This window comes from Pituophis catenifer, unplaced genomic scaffold (assembly GCF_029215685.1).
Source record: "Pituophis catenifer annectens isolate HBS135680 unplaced genomic scaffold, rPitCat1.0.hap2 SCAF_20, whole genome shotgun sequence".
Lineage (NCBI taxonomy): Eukaryota > Metazoa > Chordata > Lepidosauria > Squamata > Colubridae > Pituophis > Pituophis catenifer.
Window position 1 is genome coordinate 853017 of NW_027256900.1, and position 14522 is coordinate 867538.

Here is a 14522-nt window from a genome sequence, read left to right on the forward strand (position 1 = left end):
TAGAGTTCTAGAAATGCTGCATGGGGGACACCCTGGTATTGTTCGCATGAAGGGCCTAGCTCATAGCTATGTATGGTGGCCACACCTCGATCAAGACGTCACTGAGTGGGTGGAGAAGTTAAGGCCCTGCCAGGAATCCCACCCAGATCCCCCTATAGCTCCCGTTAGGGAATGGAAAAAACCCAAGGGACCGTGGGGGAGGATTCACATCGATTTTGCTGGCCCGTTCCATGGCCAGAATTTCCTCATCATCGTAGATGCATATTCAAAGTGGCTAGAGATTGCCCTGATGCCATCGACAACTTCTGAGGCCGTAATCAAAGTCCTCAGGAAACTTTTTGTAACTCACGGGTTGCCGGATACCCTGGTATCTGACAATGGGCCCCAATTCACGGCAACTCAATTCGAGGGCTACCTGGCTGAGCTAGGCATTCGACACGCATTGTCCACCCCTTTTCATCCGGCTTCAAATAGCCTTGCAGAGAGATTTGCACCCCAACTACTCCCCCGACAACTTCAAGGGGGAAGAGGGAGGTTTAAGACAATTCCAAATTGGAACACCGGTATTTGCCAGAAACTACACCACCGGGCCCTTGTGGGTAGAGGAAACCATCGTAGGAATCACCGGTCCAAAATCATACACGGTTGATTTAGGGCATGGTAAAATTTGGAGGAGATACATAGTCAATTGCATAGACGATTAAAGCACGAAAACGCAGACATTGTGAATCCTAACTTCCAAAGTTTTCCTGATACAGCTACCTCAAGCCCAAGTAAGCCAGAATACTTATCTGGCAACCAAGAGTTCCAGCGCCGCCCCAGCGAGTCGGCACTCCCAGCTGGGGATAACCACGCCTCTGGAGAAATCCAGGAGGTTCCATTGGCGGAGCCAGGAGAGACGGGAGGTCCCTCTGACCGGCTCGACGCCTCGCCAACAACTGAACTGTGCAGGTCAACCAGAACTAAGACACGCCCTGGTCACCTGCGTGATTTTGTATGTAAATATGTAAATAGATAGGATAAGTGCCTTCTGGGCGTGGAGGGGTGTTATGTATGTATCTATTTTGTGCGGGAAATTCAAATGTTCTGTGAATGGTGATTGGTTAACGGTTGCTCCTGAATAGTATATAAAGAGGGCTGTTGCCTGTGTTCCTTTGCTGAAGTCTCACCCTGAATTAAAGAGCTGTTATCACTAGCTTGCTTGTGCCTCTCGTTATTCCCGCGCTACAACACAGAGGGTCCCACTCACTCTGTAAAGCCAAATTCTCCCTGCCTTCCTGGATGCCTCCGGCCATTGCTTGGCTGAGCTCACAGCAGGGCCAGGGCGGCTGAGAATTGGGATGGAAGGGACCACAAACCTTTCCAGCCACAAGAGACTCTTAGACACAGACTGTGGCCTCCCACACACTCCTATCCGGTGCCTTTATGTGGCAGTGGGAAGGGTTATGGGATCAATCTCACAACACTTACCCTATAGGGCTGCCCCATCTGTTGTCCCTTGTGGCAGATGGAAGATTGTGAATCCCACTCCTGACACCAGTTTCTGTGGAATCAAACACAGGAGCCAAAAAACCAACAATCCAGGCTCACTGCAGTTGTTATTTATTCAGTGTCCATTGGAGGAATTTCTCCCCAGAAAATAGTGGGAGGAAATTTTTACAGACAAAAGGATGCACTCATATTTATACATTCCAGGAAAGGAGGAGAAAACGACAATCGTATATATGCATATATCATTTAATAGATGATGTAAGCATGAATATTCAGAATTAGCGAGATTCAAGTTACCTCCCCAGCCTTGTATTGTTGCTACCCTCAAGAAAGAGTTATTGTGTAAACAAAAAGAAATGTCTCAGTTGCGTTGCCACAGCAGTTTGGGTGAAATGTACTGAGAAATGAGGGCATCAACGTTGCCCCAACTTCTATATTTCTGTCTTGCTAACATGCTCCCATTTCTCCAAGAAATTTGTCTCCTCATAATCTTCCACACACCCTTTATTTATTTCAAGAAAAATAGTTGGCCCACTCATGCATGGAGAAGAGCTTGGACCATTTTCTATGTTTGGACTGTGGAAAATGTTAAAAGTTGAAATTCCTCAGTCTCACATTTACACATTTCTTCTGGCTGTAAGATGCTCCTTTGTGAAGAATTCAAAAATTTCCAAATTTGAAACATATACACAGTGGTGGGATTCAATTTTTTTAACAACCGGATCTGTGGGCGTGGCTTAGTTGGGGCTGTGGCTTGGTGGTCATGTGACTGGGTGGGTGTGGCTAGCTGGTCATGTGACTGGGTAGGCATGGCTAGCTGGTCATGTGACTGGGTGGGCGTGGCTATGTGCATAGGGACTACTCAGAGGGCTGAAAAAAGTCATTTCTGACCAGTCCTTGCACTTTTGACCGGTTCTCGCACTTATGACCATCCTCACATTTATGCCCGTTGAGGCATTCTTAACAACCATGTCAGTCATTTCACCACTACTTCTCTTCACCACGGTGACAAGATAGGGTGCAAAATGTAAAATGTGAGGACAGTTGTAAGTTCAAGGACTGGTCAAAAGTGCAAGGACCGGTCAAAAATAACTTTGCCTTTCTCTGCATGGCAGCCTTGTCCTAGTAAACTCCTTCTCCTTTCTGACAAGTTTCCTCTCCCAAAATAATCCAGGAAGGTTTCCTGCTGGAGCAGGGGGTTGGACTAGATGGCCTCTAAGGTCCCTTCCAGCCCTAGATTGCTATCCTGTTTCAACGTGTCTTCTGAAGCCACATCTAGTGCCAGGGTTTGTGGTTTGTGGTTTGTTTCCTTCCTTTTCTCTCTCTCTCTCTCTCCCTCTCCCCCCTTCCTTCCTCTTCCTTCCTCTTCTTTCTTTCTCCCTTTCTCTCTCACCCTTCCTCTTTCTTTGTCTTTTTTCTTACTCTCTCTCTTCCCTCTCTCTCTCTCTCTCCCTTTCTTTCTTTTTTCTTTCTTTCTTTCTTTCTTTCTTTCTTTCTTTCTTTCTTTCTTTCTTTTCTTTCTTTTTCTCTTTCTCTCTCTTTGTCTCTTTCTTTTCTTTCTCTCTCCCTCTTTCCTTCTTTCTCTTTCTTTCTTTGTCTCTTCCTTTGTCTCTTTTTCTATTTCTCTCTCTCCCTCCCTCCCTTTCCTCCTGAAATGCCAGCAAAACCCACCACTTTGCTCCTAAAGTGGTCTAGGACAGGGGTCTCCAACCTTGGCAACATTTAGTCTTTGGACTTCAACTCCCAGAGTTCCTCAGCCAGCAAATCTGGCTCCCTCTCTCTCATGTTGCTTCTCGGCCTGAGCAACAAAGCCCCCCCCCCCCGCCCCCCGCCGGACCTTTGGTCTCCTCAGCCTGTCAGGAGAAGGAAGGACAGGCAGGAGGGTGCTGGGGGGGGGGCTGTCCGGCCAGGTCAAGTGCAGGACCAGGTATTAAAGGAGGAACCATCTGCGCTTGGAAGAGGATCCCACCCCACCCCACTTCCCTTTTACCTTTCTTTAACGTGTCCCGCTTCCCGCCCCAAACCTTGGGAGGCGGTGTCCTCCGCGCCACAAAGCCCTTGAGGTGGCTGCAGGAGGGGGAAAAGAAAAGAAAAGCCTTGGCCTCTGAAGCCTCTCGAAGGCTTTGAAGGGGTGTGTGTGTTTGGTGGCGCTGAAGTGAGCCACGCAATCGGCCCCTTGCCTTCCGCTGCCTCTTCCTTCTCTCTGCCTCTTCCTTCTCTCTGCCAACAGAAGTCGGAGGGGGAAAGGAGTTGCTTTGCTGAGTGTTTCTCTGTGTTTTCAGTGAGGGCGGCTGGAGAAATGCTTGGCGAAGCAACTGCCTTTTCCTCTCTGACTTCTGTTGGCAGAGAGAAGGAAGAGGCAGAGGTGGAGGCGGCAGTGGAAGGCAAGGGGCCGATCGCAGCCGGCGTGGTTATCCAGCGGGCTCCCTTCACGTGGCTCCCTTCAGTGCCACCAAACACACACACACGTTCGAAGCCTTCAAGAGGCCAAGATTTGTTTTTTTCTTTTCCCCCTTGAGGGCTTTGCTGCATGGAGGACGCCGTCTCCCAAGGTTTGGGAGAGAAGCGGGGCGCATTAAAGAAAGGTAAAACGGAAGCGGGTTGGGGTGGGTGGCAAGGTGGCCATGGGGACCCCAGGAAGGCAGCGTGGAAGGCAGGCAAGCATGGCAGGACTTCGGGGAAGGAAGGAAGCTGCTAGCTCTTTTCCCCACAGCCGGGTGGCCCTGACACAGTTGCCTGCCTTCCCGGCAGTCCCCGTGGCCAGGTCTGCTTGCCTGCCTTCGCAAGCTGGTCTTGGGGATGCTAGGAAGGCCGCGTGGAAGGCAGGGAAGCATGGCAGGGTTACGGGCTGTGGGGAAGGGAGTAGGGGAGGCAGGCTGGGGTGGTGGGGGCGGGGGGGTTGCAGGGGCAGCTAGGTAGGCCGCGACTCGCAGGCTTACCTGGCAGGCACAGTACTTCAGTATTTCAGCAAGGACTCACACAGTATAAGTGAGGAGTGACTGGGTGGAGGGGGGCGGGGCGAGCGAGCATACCGGTTTGGGGGCATGGCCAGCCAGCAATTACTAACGGTTCTCCGAACCAGCCCAAATTACCGCTACCAGTCCTTGTGAACCAGGGAGAACCAGTAGCAACCCACCACTACTGCAAGGCCAATAAATTACAAAAAAACCACGAACCATTTGTTAAATCTAATAAAATGAAATGAAATTACTGGCTCACCCGCCCCTCGCTCTGCCCCCACTATTTATTGGCAAGAGGCGGGGCGAGCCAGCAATTTAACAAACGGTTTGGCCAAACCGCCTAGAACCGGCAGAATCCCACCATTGCATATATGTATGATTTTCTTTGACTCCTGCATATTATCTAAATGGAAAGAATATCTCTTTTCAAATAAAAGAAACTTTTAACAATTCTTCAATATCACATTTGTGTTATACTGTAACTCAGGTTTTCACATTTGTTCTGCCTGTGAGCTGCTCCTTTGTGTTGAGGTCTGGCCTCAGAAGGATAATGTAGCACTTGGGGATGAAGATGCAGCCCAGCAGACCAGCACTGGAGGCCAGGATGGAGAAGACCTGCACAGCCACCATGGATTTCCCTTTGGTGCTCAGGTAGGTGGGCACAAAAGTCACCCAGACACTGCAGAAGACCAGCATGCTGAAGGTGATCAGCTTGGCTTCGTTGAAGGCCCCAGGCAGGTTCCTGGCCAGGAAAGCCACCGTGAAGCAGATGGCAGCCAGGAAGCCCATGTAGCTGAGGGTGACGTAGAACATGACAACGGCCCCTTCGTTGCATTGCAGGATGATCTCTCCAGGCTGGGAGTGGAGGTCAGAGTCAGGGAAGGGGGCAGAAACTCCCAGCCAGATGGAACAGATGATAATTTGGACAGCAGAACAAGAAAGGATGATGGAGTTGGCCAAGCTCTTCCCCAACCATCTCTTCACCCGGTTTCCTGGTTTTGTGGCCAGGAAGGCCAGCACCACCATGATGGTTTTGGCCAAGAGAGAAGAAACAGCAACTGAGAAGATGATGCTGAAAACTGTTTGTCGGAGAAGGCAGGTGGCTTTCCTTGGTTGACCAATGAAGAGAAGAGGAGCCAAGAAGCAAAGCAGGAGGGAGACCAGGAGGATGTAGGAGAGGTCCCGGTTGTTGGCTTTGACAATGGGAGTTTCTCTGTATTTAATGAAGATGATTAAAACAAGGCCTGTGGTTAGGAAAAAGAGTAGGGCTAAAGAGACCAGGATGATGCCCAGAAGTTCTTCATAAGACAGGAAAGTTATAGCTTTGAAGATACATTGGACTCTGTCCACATTTGGATATTTATCATCCGGGCACTTGGTGCATTTTTGTGTATCTGAGAAAGACAAAAAGCAACATTTCTTTAATATTCTGTTTTTTTCTCTTCCAATAGAAACCTTCTTTGGAAAACAGCTGATACCACAGACATTTTCCAAGAAGAATTTCTTTACATTAAAAAGAGCATAAGAAGGATATTTTTTTTCTTAAAAAATATAGCTAGGTATATGAAGTTGAGGGAAGTCCTAGGATGTTAATTATTTCCTGTGTAATGTGTAGAATCTTCATAGGAACCTACATTATTAGAGGTTAATAATGAATCATATAATCTTTTTAGGCAAACATCCTGAGTCCTGCCCCATGGCAGTTAATGTCCTGGACTTGGAGGATACCTACAGTATCTTGTAACATCTGGAAGCAACCTGGAATTAAGGAGAAACTTCCTGTCAGTGAGAGCAATTAGCCAGTGGAACAGCTGGCCTCCAGAAGTTGTGGGTGCTTCAACATTGGAGGTTTTTAAGAAGAGACTGGACAGTCACTTGTCTGAAATGGTATAGGGTCTCCTGCTTGAACAGGGGGCTGAACTAGAAGACCTCCAAGGTTCCTTCCAGCTCTTTTCTGATTGATTGATTGATTGATTGATCGATCTACATGACTGGCAGACTATTTGTATAATGAGTTCCCCCCATAACTACCCACAGCAACAAATTATGGACCAGTTGTCAGCGATCCTCAAGGGAGGCCAATAAAGAATGAATTGCAAGGTCTTTCAGAAGGTGGACCTGAAACAATTCATCTAGTTTCAAAGATCTCAGATGTTCCTAGAAAGGTGAACTTAGCAGCACATATCCAAATTAAAAAGCAGAAGAGATATTTCCTCTGCTGTTAGTAAAGCTTGCCCAGTCTGCCACCCCCTCCTCCCATCTCTCTCCAAGTCTTTTTGATTTACTTCCGTTTAGATAAGAAATTGTGCAGGTTAAAAATAAAAAACCCATGTGAGCTGCGATCTATCCTTTAACTTGCACTTTCATGAAAATCCTCTGGATGGATCCAGTTCCACAAAGCCTCCCATTTTCCTCACTGTGACCCACCTTCCTGAGTGGAGAAGGTCCCCTCCGGACAAGGAACGCAGTCGTAGCAGCAAACTGGCTCTCCTTCTCGAGCCCTCTTGACAAACCCAGGATGACAACTTTCCACACATTTGGACTGAGGCAGGGACTGAGCAGAAAAACAAAGAATCCCAAAGAAAATATGTTAGGATTTCCATCCATGGAAAATGGGGGAAAATAAACATTAGACAAGTAGATTCTGAGCTTCATGAAGGTAAATATGAAATCTTTGACTCCTTCCAAACAGGTTTTGGAGATGAGACTCTGGCAGGTTCTTTCGTTAGTTCCTCCCTTTTGCTTCTGGCATTTAACACCGCAATATAGGACTTTTCTATTTAATGTAGTCTAGAGGGATGGAATTGAAAAAAGATTTAAATATGATGATATATTCTTATTAAAACTGATAATAAAATTTACAGTAAAAGATTTAGGAAATTTAATTCTATTAGGTTTTTTAATATGAAATTAAACTGTGATGAAGAAAGAAACCTCTGACCAGTAAGATCTTGAAAGGTTTCCATAGAACATGGCAAAGCCACTCCACTTAAGTCCCGTCTCTTGAAGAGCTTCCATGAGATGACACCACCTGGCATGGGAGGCCAACCACCCTGGAGACTCTAGACTTTGCCCACTTGAAATGGGACCTCAGGCTTTGGAAAACAGAAAAAAGACACCAAAATTTCTCTCACCTTATTGAGCAACTTTATTTGTGAAAGAGCATCTTGTTTGATAGTAAATCTCTGTCTTTGAAAATATGCCAGAATCTCTTCCCTGATACCCCCCTTGGGGAGAACCAACAAGCTGTCAATTCTCAGATCTGCTTTTATCTCTCCATTTTGGTCCAAGTACAGTTTTCTTCGAGAAATATTCCAAAAATCATTCTTCTCCATAAAGGGATGAAACTAGAATGGGAACGTCCAGGAATTTGAAAAACAGAGAACTTTGTTTTTATCCCACATTGAATCTTTCTTCTACAATTGTCTAATCTCCAAATATGCTTAATTAGGATACAAATACTGCCATCGTCTTCATACGTGAACAAGAAAGTTTGAGAAAAATTTGTCAATTGATATACTGACAAAATATTTAAAAAGTATATAATTGATACAATTTGTTAGATCGTGGGTGCAAAGAAGGAGAGGACTTGTTGTATAGCTTACACATTTATTTAACTCCGTAGTTGCAATGGCGCTAGCAGCCGCAGCAGCTCCTTTTATACGGGAGCTGTCCCCGGCTTCAGCCACTGACGCTTCTTTAAAGTTCCCGCTCTCAGGATTGATTCCTGATAGGACTATTTGAATTGTCACTCGATACTTAACTCAGTGTCCGCCAATCCGGTGTCCGCTATGCAACATAGTCCCACAAGTAGGCGGGTCACCGTGGGGCTCGACTGGATCTGCGCAGATCCGTCGGTTGTGTGTCCTCGGAGTGAGAGGTCGAGTTCTGCTGCTCTCCTGGTGCTGTCTCTGGAACTCTCTCAAACTCTGGGGCTGGGTTGGATCTATTCTGTTCAATTTCTTTTCCTGCTCCCCTCGGCTGTCTTTGGCGTTCTTCTCCAGGATCCTGCTCTTCCTCTCGGCCTTCAGTTAAGTCTCCCATGTTTCGATCTGGGTTTGAGTTTTCTCTTTGCCATTGTGGTAGCGCCGCTTCTGCCGTTGTATTTTTTTCTTTCCAAATCTTTTGGCAGTTCTTTTCCGGCTCGCTCTCGTTTCTCGTGACTCGTCCTCTGAGTTGGTCTATATGCCTCTTTCAGTGCTGTCCATCTTCCGTCTGGACTCTGTATGATAGTGGGCCCGTTACTTGTGTGTTATCTCTGCCGGTACCCAGAGGGGGCTTCCGTTCAGATTCTTGGCGTAGACTTTCTCTCCTTCCTGGAACTCCCGGACTCGGCTCGTAGAATCGGTTGGTTTTTCTGAGCTGTACTGGGGGTGTAGTCTATCTAGTTGGGATCTCAATTTCCTTCCCATCAGTAGTTTTGCCGGGCTCCAGTGGGTTGTGGCGCTTGGTGTGATGTGTTGTATTGCTAGTAGTTTGTCGATATTTGCTTGTATGTCCCCTGGTCCCAACCTTGTTAACGTTTCTTTTGTGGATCTGACCATTCGTTCAGCCAATCCGTTCGTCGAAGGTTTTCCCAATGCTGACAATGCGTGTCGTATCCCTTGTTCTGCTAAGAACATCTCAAAAGAGTTCGCTGTGAACTGGGGGCCGTTATCGGAGACTATGAGGTCGGGTAGGTTGAGAGTGGCAAATAGCCTTCTTAGCACTCGTATAATGGCTTCTGATGTCTTTGATTTCATAAGAGCCACCTCCAACCATTTCAAGAATGCGTCTACAATAATTAGGAATGTGTTTCCTTTGCATGGCCCGGCGAAGTCGATATGCAGTCTAGACCATGGTGTTCCCGGGTTCTCCAAATCGTGGGTGGGCGCTGATTTCGAGGCTGCTTGGAATTCTTGGCAAGGCTCGCAGGTTGACACCCATGCTTCAATTTCTTTGTTCATCCCGGGCCACCATACGTAGCTCCTAGGTAGAGCCTTCATCGTCACGATACCTGGGTGTCCTTCATGTAGCAGCTTCAGTATTCCTTGTCTTAGTGTGTTTGGAATGACGACCCTGTCTCCCCATAGTACACAACCCCTCAGCCCCGAGAGTCCGTTTTCTCTCCTTTTGAATGGCAGGAATTCTGAGTCCACGCCTTCTTCTGGCCACCCTTTCCAGATCTAATTTAAAACTCGCGCCAATGTCCTGTCTCTGATGGTGGCTCTCGCGATGTCTGCTGCCAATATCCGGTTTTCCTCCAAGGTTTCGATGAGGAATGTAGTTGTTGTTGGGGCAGGATCTTCTCCCGTTTCTGGAAGTGGGCATCTGCTTAGGGCGTCCACATGGTCTATCGTTTTTCCTGGTTTGTGTTGGAGTGTATAGTTGTAGGCAGCCAAGAATTCTATCCACCTCAGCATTCGGGGTGACAGGATGGGGGGTGTGGGTCTTTCCCCCGCTATGATACCAAGTAGCGGTTTGTGGTCGGTTATGAGTTCAAATTTCCGACCGTAGAGGTATTCGTGAAACCGTTTTATTCCGGCTACTGCAACCAATGCTTCTTTGTCCAGTTGGCTGTAGTTTCTTTCTGGTTTTGACAGAGTCCGAGAGAAAAATGCAATGGGGGCTTCTTTTCCATTTGGCAAGGTGTGACTCAATACCGCTCCAATGCCGAAGGGGGATGCATCAAACGTTAGTCTTATTGGCAATGTCCCGCTGTATTGCACAAGTACTCTGTCCAACGTCAATAGTTTTTTTTTATGTCTTCAAATGCCTTCTTTTCGGTAGCCCCCCATCTCCATTCTACCATTCTGTCCAGTAGCCAGTGGAGCAGTTCAGCAGTAGTCGCTTTCTGTGGCAAGAATATATTATAAAAATTAAGCAACCCCAGAAATGCCTGCAGCTCCATCTTATTCTTGGGTGTAGGGGCCTCTTTGATGGCTCTCAGCTTTCCGGGTGTGGGCCTGATTCCCGACCCGTTGATTAGATACCCCAAGAATTCAACCTGTTTTTCTGCTAGGTGGCACTTCACCTAGCAGTCTCTCTTCACCTTAAGCCCTACTTTTTGAAATCTTGCCAGTACCTCCTGCAATCTTGGCTTCAATTGGGTTAGGTCTTTTGCTGATATGAGGACATCGTCGAAGTAAGGGACAACTCTGTCGATTCCTTGCAGAAGCCGCTCCATCAGGCTCTGGAATACCTGGGCGCTACGCTCACCCCAAATTGTAGTCTTTTGCATTTAAATGCCCCCCTGTGAGTGACGATCATTTGGGCTTCAGCGGTGGCCTTGTCTACTGGGAGCTGTTGGTATGCTTGCACCAAATCTAGCTTCGCAAAGATCTTTCCCCAGCCCAGCGAATGCAATAGGTGCTGCACTACAGGCATGGGGTATGCGTTTTGCTGAAGTGCCTTGTTAATGGTACTTTTGTAGTCCCCGCACAAATGTACTGACCCATCTGGCTTGATGGGTGTCACTATAGGGGTTTCCCACTTTGCGTGATCTGTAGGTTCTAAGACTCCCTGAGCAACCAGCTTGTCTAGTTGCTCATCTATCTTAGGCCTTAGAGCAAATGGGACCCTTCGGCGCTTTATCCGGACAGGGGCTACCTGTGGATCTAGGCTAAAGATAATTGGGGACCCCTTATACTTGCCAAGCTCGCCGTTAAAAACTTCTGCAAACTCCTTCATTAGGACTTCCTTCCAGCCGTCATCTCAGATATGGTGGATGCCGGTAATTGCAAGTCCAAGCAGTTCGAACCACTCCATACCCAATAGGCTGGGCCTGTCTCTGTCCACTATGGTGAGAGGCAATTTGGCTTTGAAGTTCTTGTATGCGATGTTGAACGTGCCGGTGCCCACTACAGGAATTTGAGGCCCTGGTAGTCGATGAGTGTTAGCTGTTGTCGTTTTAGATCACGGCTGGTGATGTGCGGAATTAGCTTCTTTATCGTTGTCCATGATACCATTGATAGGCTGGACCCTGAGTTGACCTCCATCTTACAGGGCCTCCCTTCTATGAGGATGGTCAACGCCATCTTGTTTGCTTTTCCCGCGCTGGCATGGCCCACCACGATGGTATGGTGGGTCTCTCCCCGGTCTACTCTGTGGTTCTCGCTCCTCTGCCCTCATCCAAAAGGCTGCTTTTTTCCTCCGGATGGGAATCTCTTGTTACTGGGTGGTGAACGGGGCAGCCGGTTTCTTCTGGACGCTGGCTGTGATGCCCTGCAGGCTCTTGCTATGTGCCCTTTCCGCTCACATCGCTGGCATATAACATTGCAGAATGTGCATTCAGATTATGGATGATTTCCTTCGCATCCCGAGCACCAGATTTCTTTCCTTCCTTTTGCTTGTGGCTTTTCCCTACGTCCGGATTGTAGGTAGTGGACCTCGTCCTCCTCTTCTTCTTCCCCCGATTCTGTCTCTGCTTCCTCATAATGCACGGAGGCTTCATCCTTTACTGGTGGCCCGTTTTTCATTTTTTTCATAGCTGCCGCGGATTTCTGGGAAGCTTCGGTTGCTGATGCTTCTTCCAAAGCCTCCTTGAATGTGATTTGTGGTCTGGCCAGCAGCCTGCTCTATAGTGTTAGGTCTCTCAGTCCCAATACCAGATGGTCCCTCATGGTCTCTTCCAGACTCATGAAGTCGCATGCGGCGGATATTTCCCGTAAGGTTGCTACAAACTCGCTAATCGTCTCCCCTTCTTTCTGGTCCCTCTGATAAAATTCATGCCTTTTTACCAGAGAGGACGCTTGAGGTGCGTAGTGTGCCTTTAGGATGTCTTGTAGAGTCGGCCAAATCATCGTTCTTAGGTCGGCCGGGGCAGCGAGCGCTTTGGCCTGAAAAGTTAGCCAGGATCCTTTCTGAGTTTCTTTCTCTCCCATTATGCAGCTGCAGGATTCTCCCCTCTTCTCTGATCCTTCCCTAGGCAGCCTCTCTTCCCCTCATCCCAAAAGTCATTCTCACACATCATTACACTTTCTAAATAGATTATGGGAACTCTGGTGGTATCAATGGATTTTAGCAAAGGACTCGCAAACAAGTGTGTGATGTGATTAGAAACCTGAGGCCTGGATAATAAGTGGATAAAAACTGTCTTCAAAATGATATTGAAATAGTTTTTAACCCTTTTTAATCTTTCCTATGAAACTTGAAGGTGATGAATAAGGGGGATAACTGTTGCATATATGGTGAGGAGAAACAAAGAGAAGAAGGAACAACGAATGTCAACATTGGAGAAGCTGAAAAAATTAGAATTATCACTTCAGAAAGATCCCCAAAACAGGAAAGTCAGAAAGGAAATGGAGTTAATGAAACATAAAATTAATATACTAGAACAGGAAGAAATGATAAGGAATAGAAAATTGGCAAAACAAAACTATTTTGAATCGGCAAATAAACCAGGGAGATGGCTCGCCCACAAATTGAAAAAAGAAAAAGCTAAAAAGTTGGTACAATATTTACGAGACGAGCAAGGAAATTTGCTCCATAGAATTGAGGGGGGAAAAATATTATTCAAAATTATTTTCAAATACTATATAGTCAAGAAAACATTAAAGAAGAAAATATTATAAATTACCTACAGGAGAGGAACTTGCCAAGTATAACAGATGAAGATAGGGAAATGTTGAATGGGGAAATTACATTAACAGAGTTTCAGACAACAATAACAACATGGCATTTATATTAGAGGACCCTTTGGAAACAGGAGAAAAACTCCTACTAGAAATAGAGAAATTGGGAATAGTAGCAGGCCTGAAAATAAATAAAAACAAAACAAAGATAATTACCAAGAATATCTATAGATATTATTACAGATGTCGGTATCGGAAAGCTGTAAAAATGTAACAAGGATGTTAAAGATATAAATGTTGAATAAAAAATTAATTTAATAAAAAAAAAATGCCATGGTATCTACTCTTTGGAGCCATTATTCCCTGAGTAATTGAATTGGCCAGATCTGTTGAGTTGGTTCCCCTCCTTCTCCTCTGGATTCCTCCTCCAAAGGATCTCAGATTAATGGATCCATATCGGGACCCCCATACCTGCCACGGCTGCAGCCTTGGAGACCCCAAAATCTTTTCTCCCTCCTTCCTTCTCCTCCTCGATCTGGAGGAATAAGCGGCATTCAAGGCCTGGGCCAGAGTCTTCATCAGACTGTGACATTGATAGTCATTTCGGATCCTTCCTCTGTTCCTTTTCTTCTGGGTGTCCATTGGGGCTTTCTGGGTGCATCTTCTGCGGCCTTTGACAGAAAAGACGTTCTTTGAAAGAGAACAGCGGAAATAATAATCTTGAAACTGATATTCCACAAAGAAATGGGGTTCAAAGGCAGAATCAATTGGCCTTTTTTTTAACAGATAACCAAAGTTCCAAATACTATGGATGTATTTGAGAAGTCTACGATTGTTCATTTCATATCCTGCAAAATTTGTGAGGAACCAGACTTTCCCTTCAATGGGTCCTAGCAGACGCATAAATGTTAAATGGAAAGGAAGAATTCTGTCCCAAATGGAATCAAATTCCATGAAGTGAACAAAGACGTTGACTTGTCTCCACTTAGAGAGGGACTCCCTCAGGGATGCTGTATATCCAGTTGTTGAGAACACTTGTGATATAACCACACAAATTCCACTCCTGACAAGCACAGGAGGAAAAATCCTCATGAAATTCTCTCCCTCCTCTGTGTCTGAAGCAAAGAGGCCAATCAAGGTCCATCTGAAATGGAGGAGCAGGTGGACAATTGCTGGGTACTGGAATCCTTCTTTGGGGAGAATTTGGTGGAAAAAGGGGAATTTCCGTTTATCACTCAGAGCCTCTGAAACAATGTCATGACTGATCTGAAAAAGCAAAGAAGAATGCTGTGTTATATTTGGGATCAGATCACGTCCAAAATATTAGATTTTAATAAATCCAACCTGATTCTCATGAATGTATTAGAATAGTTTGTTAATCAGACATTGTTTAAAATACTAAGACAGAACATTAGCAAGATTGTATCATAATAATGGAAAATAATAAGCAAATTAAAAAACAATGTAAATCATAGATTACATTAACAGAGGGATACAATCAAGATCAAGAGAGGAACTA

At 46.1% G+C, this 14522-nt stretch overlaps 1 protein-coding gene across 1 annotated transcript; it reads right to left on the reverse strand.

Annotated features, from left to right (window-relative positions):
• Positions 1 to 4934: 4934 nt before the first annotated feature.
• Positions 4935 to 9397, reverse strand: LOC139326255 (vomeronasal type-2 receptor 26-like). Its single transcript, XM_070956412.1, has 3 exons — positions 8720 to 9397; positions 7675 to 7798; positions 4935 to 5845 (listed from the first exon to the last, which is right to left on the reverse strand). The coding sequence occupies exons 1-3, from the start codon at positions 9395 to 9397 to the stop codon at positions 4935 to 4937; spliced, it is 1713 nt and encodes a 570-aa protein (XP_070812513.1).
• Positions 9398 to 14522: the final 5125 nt, after the last annotated feature.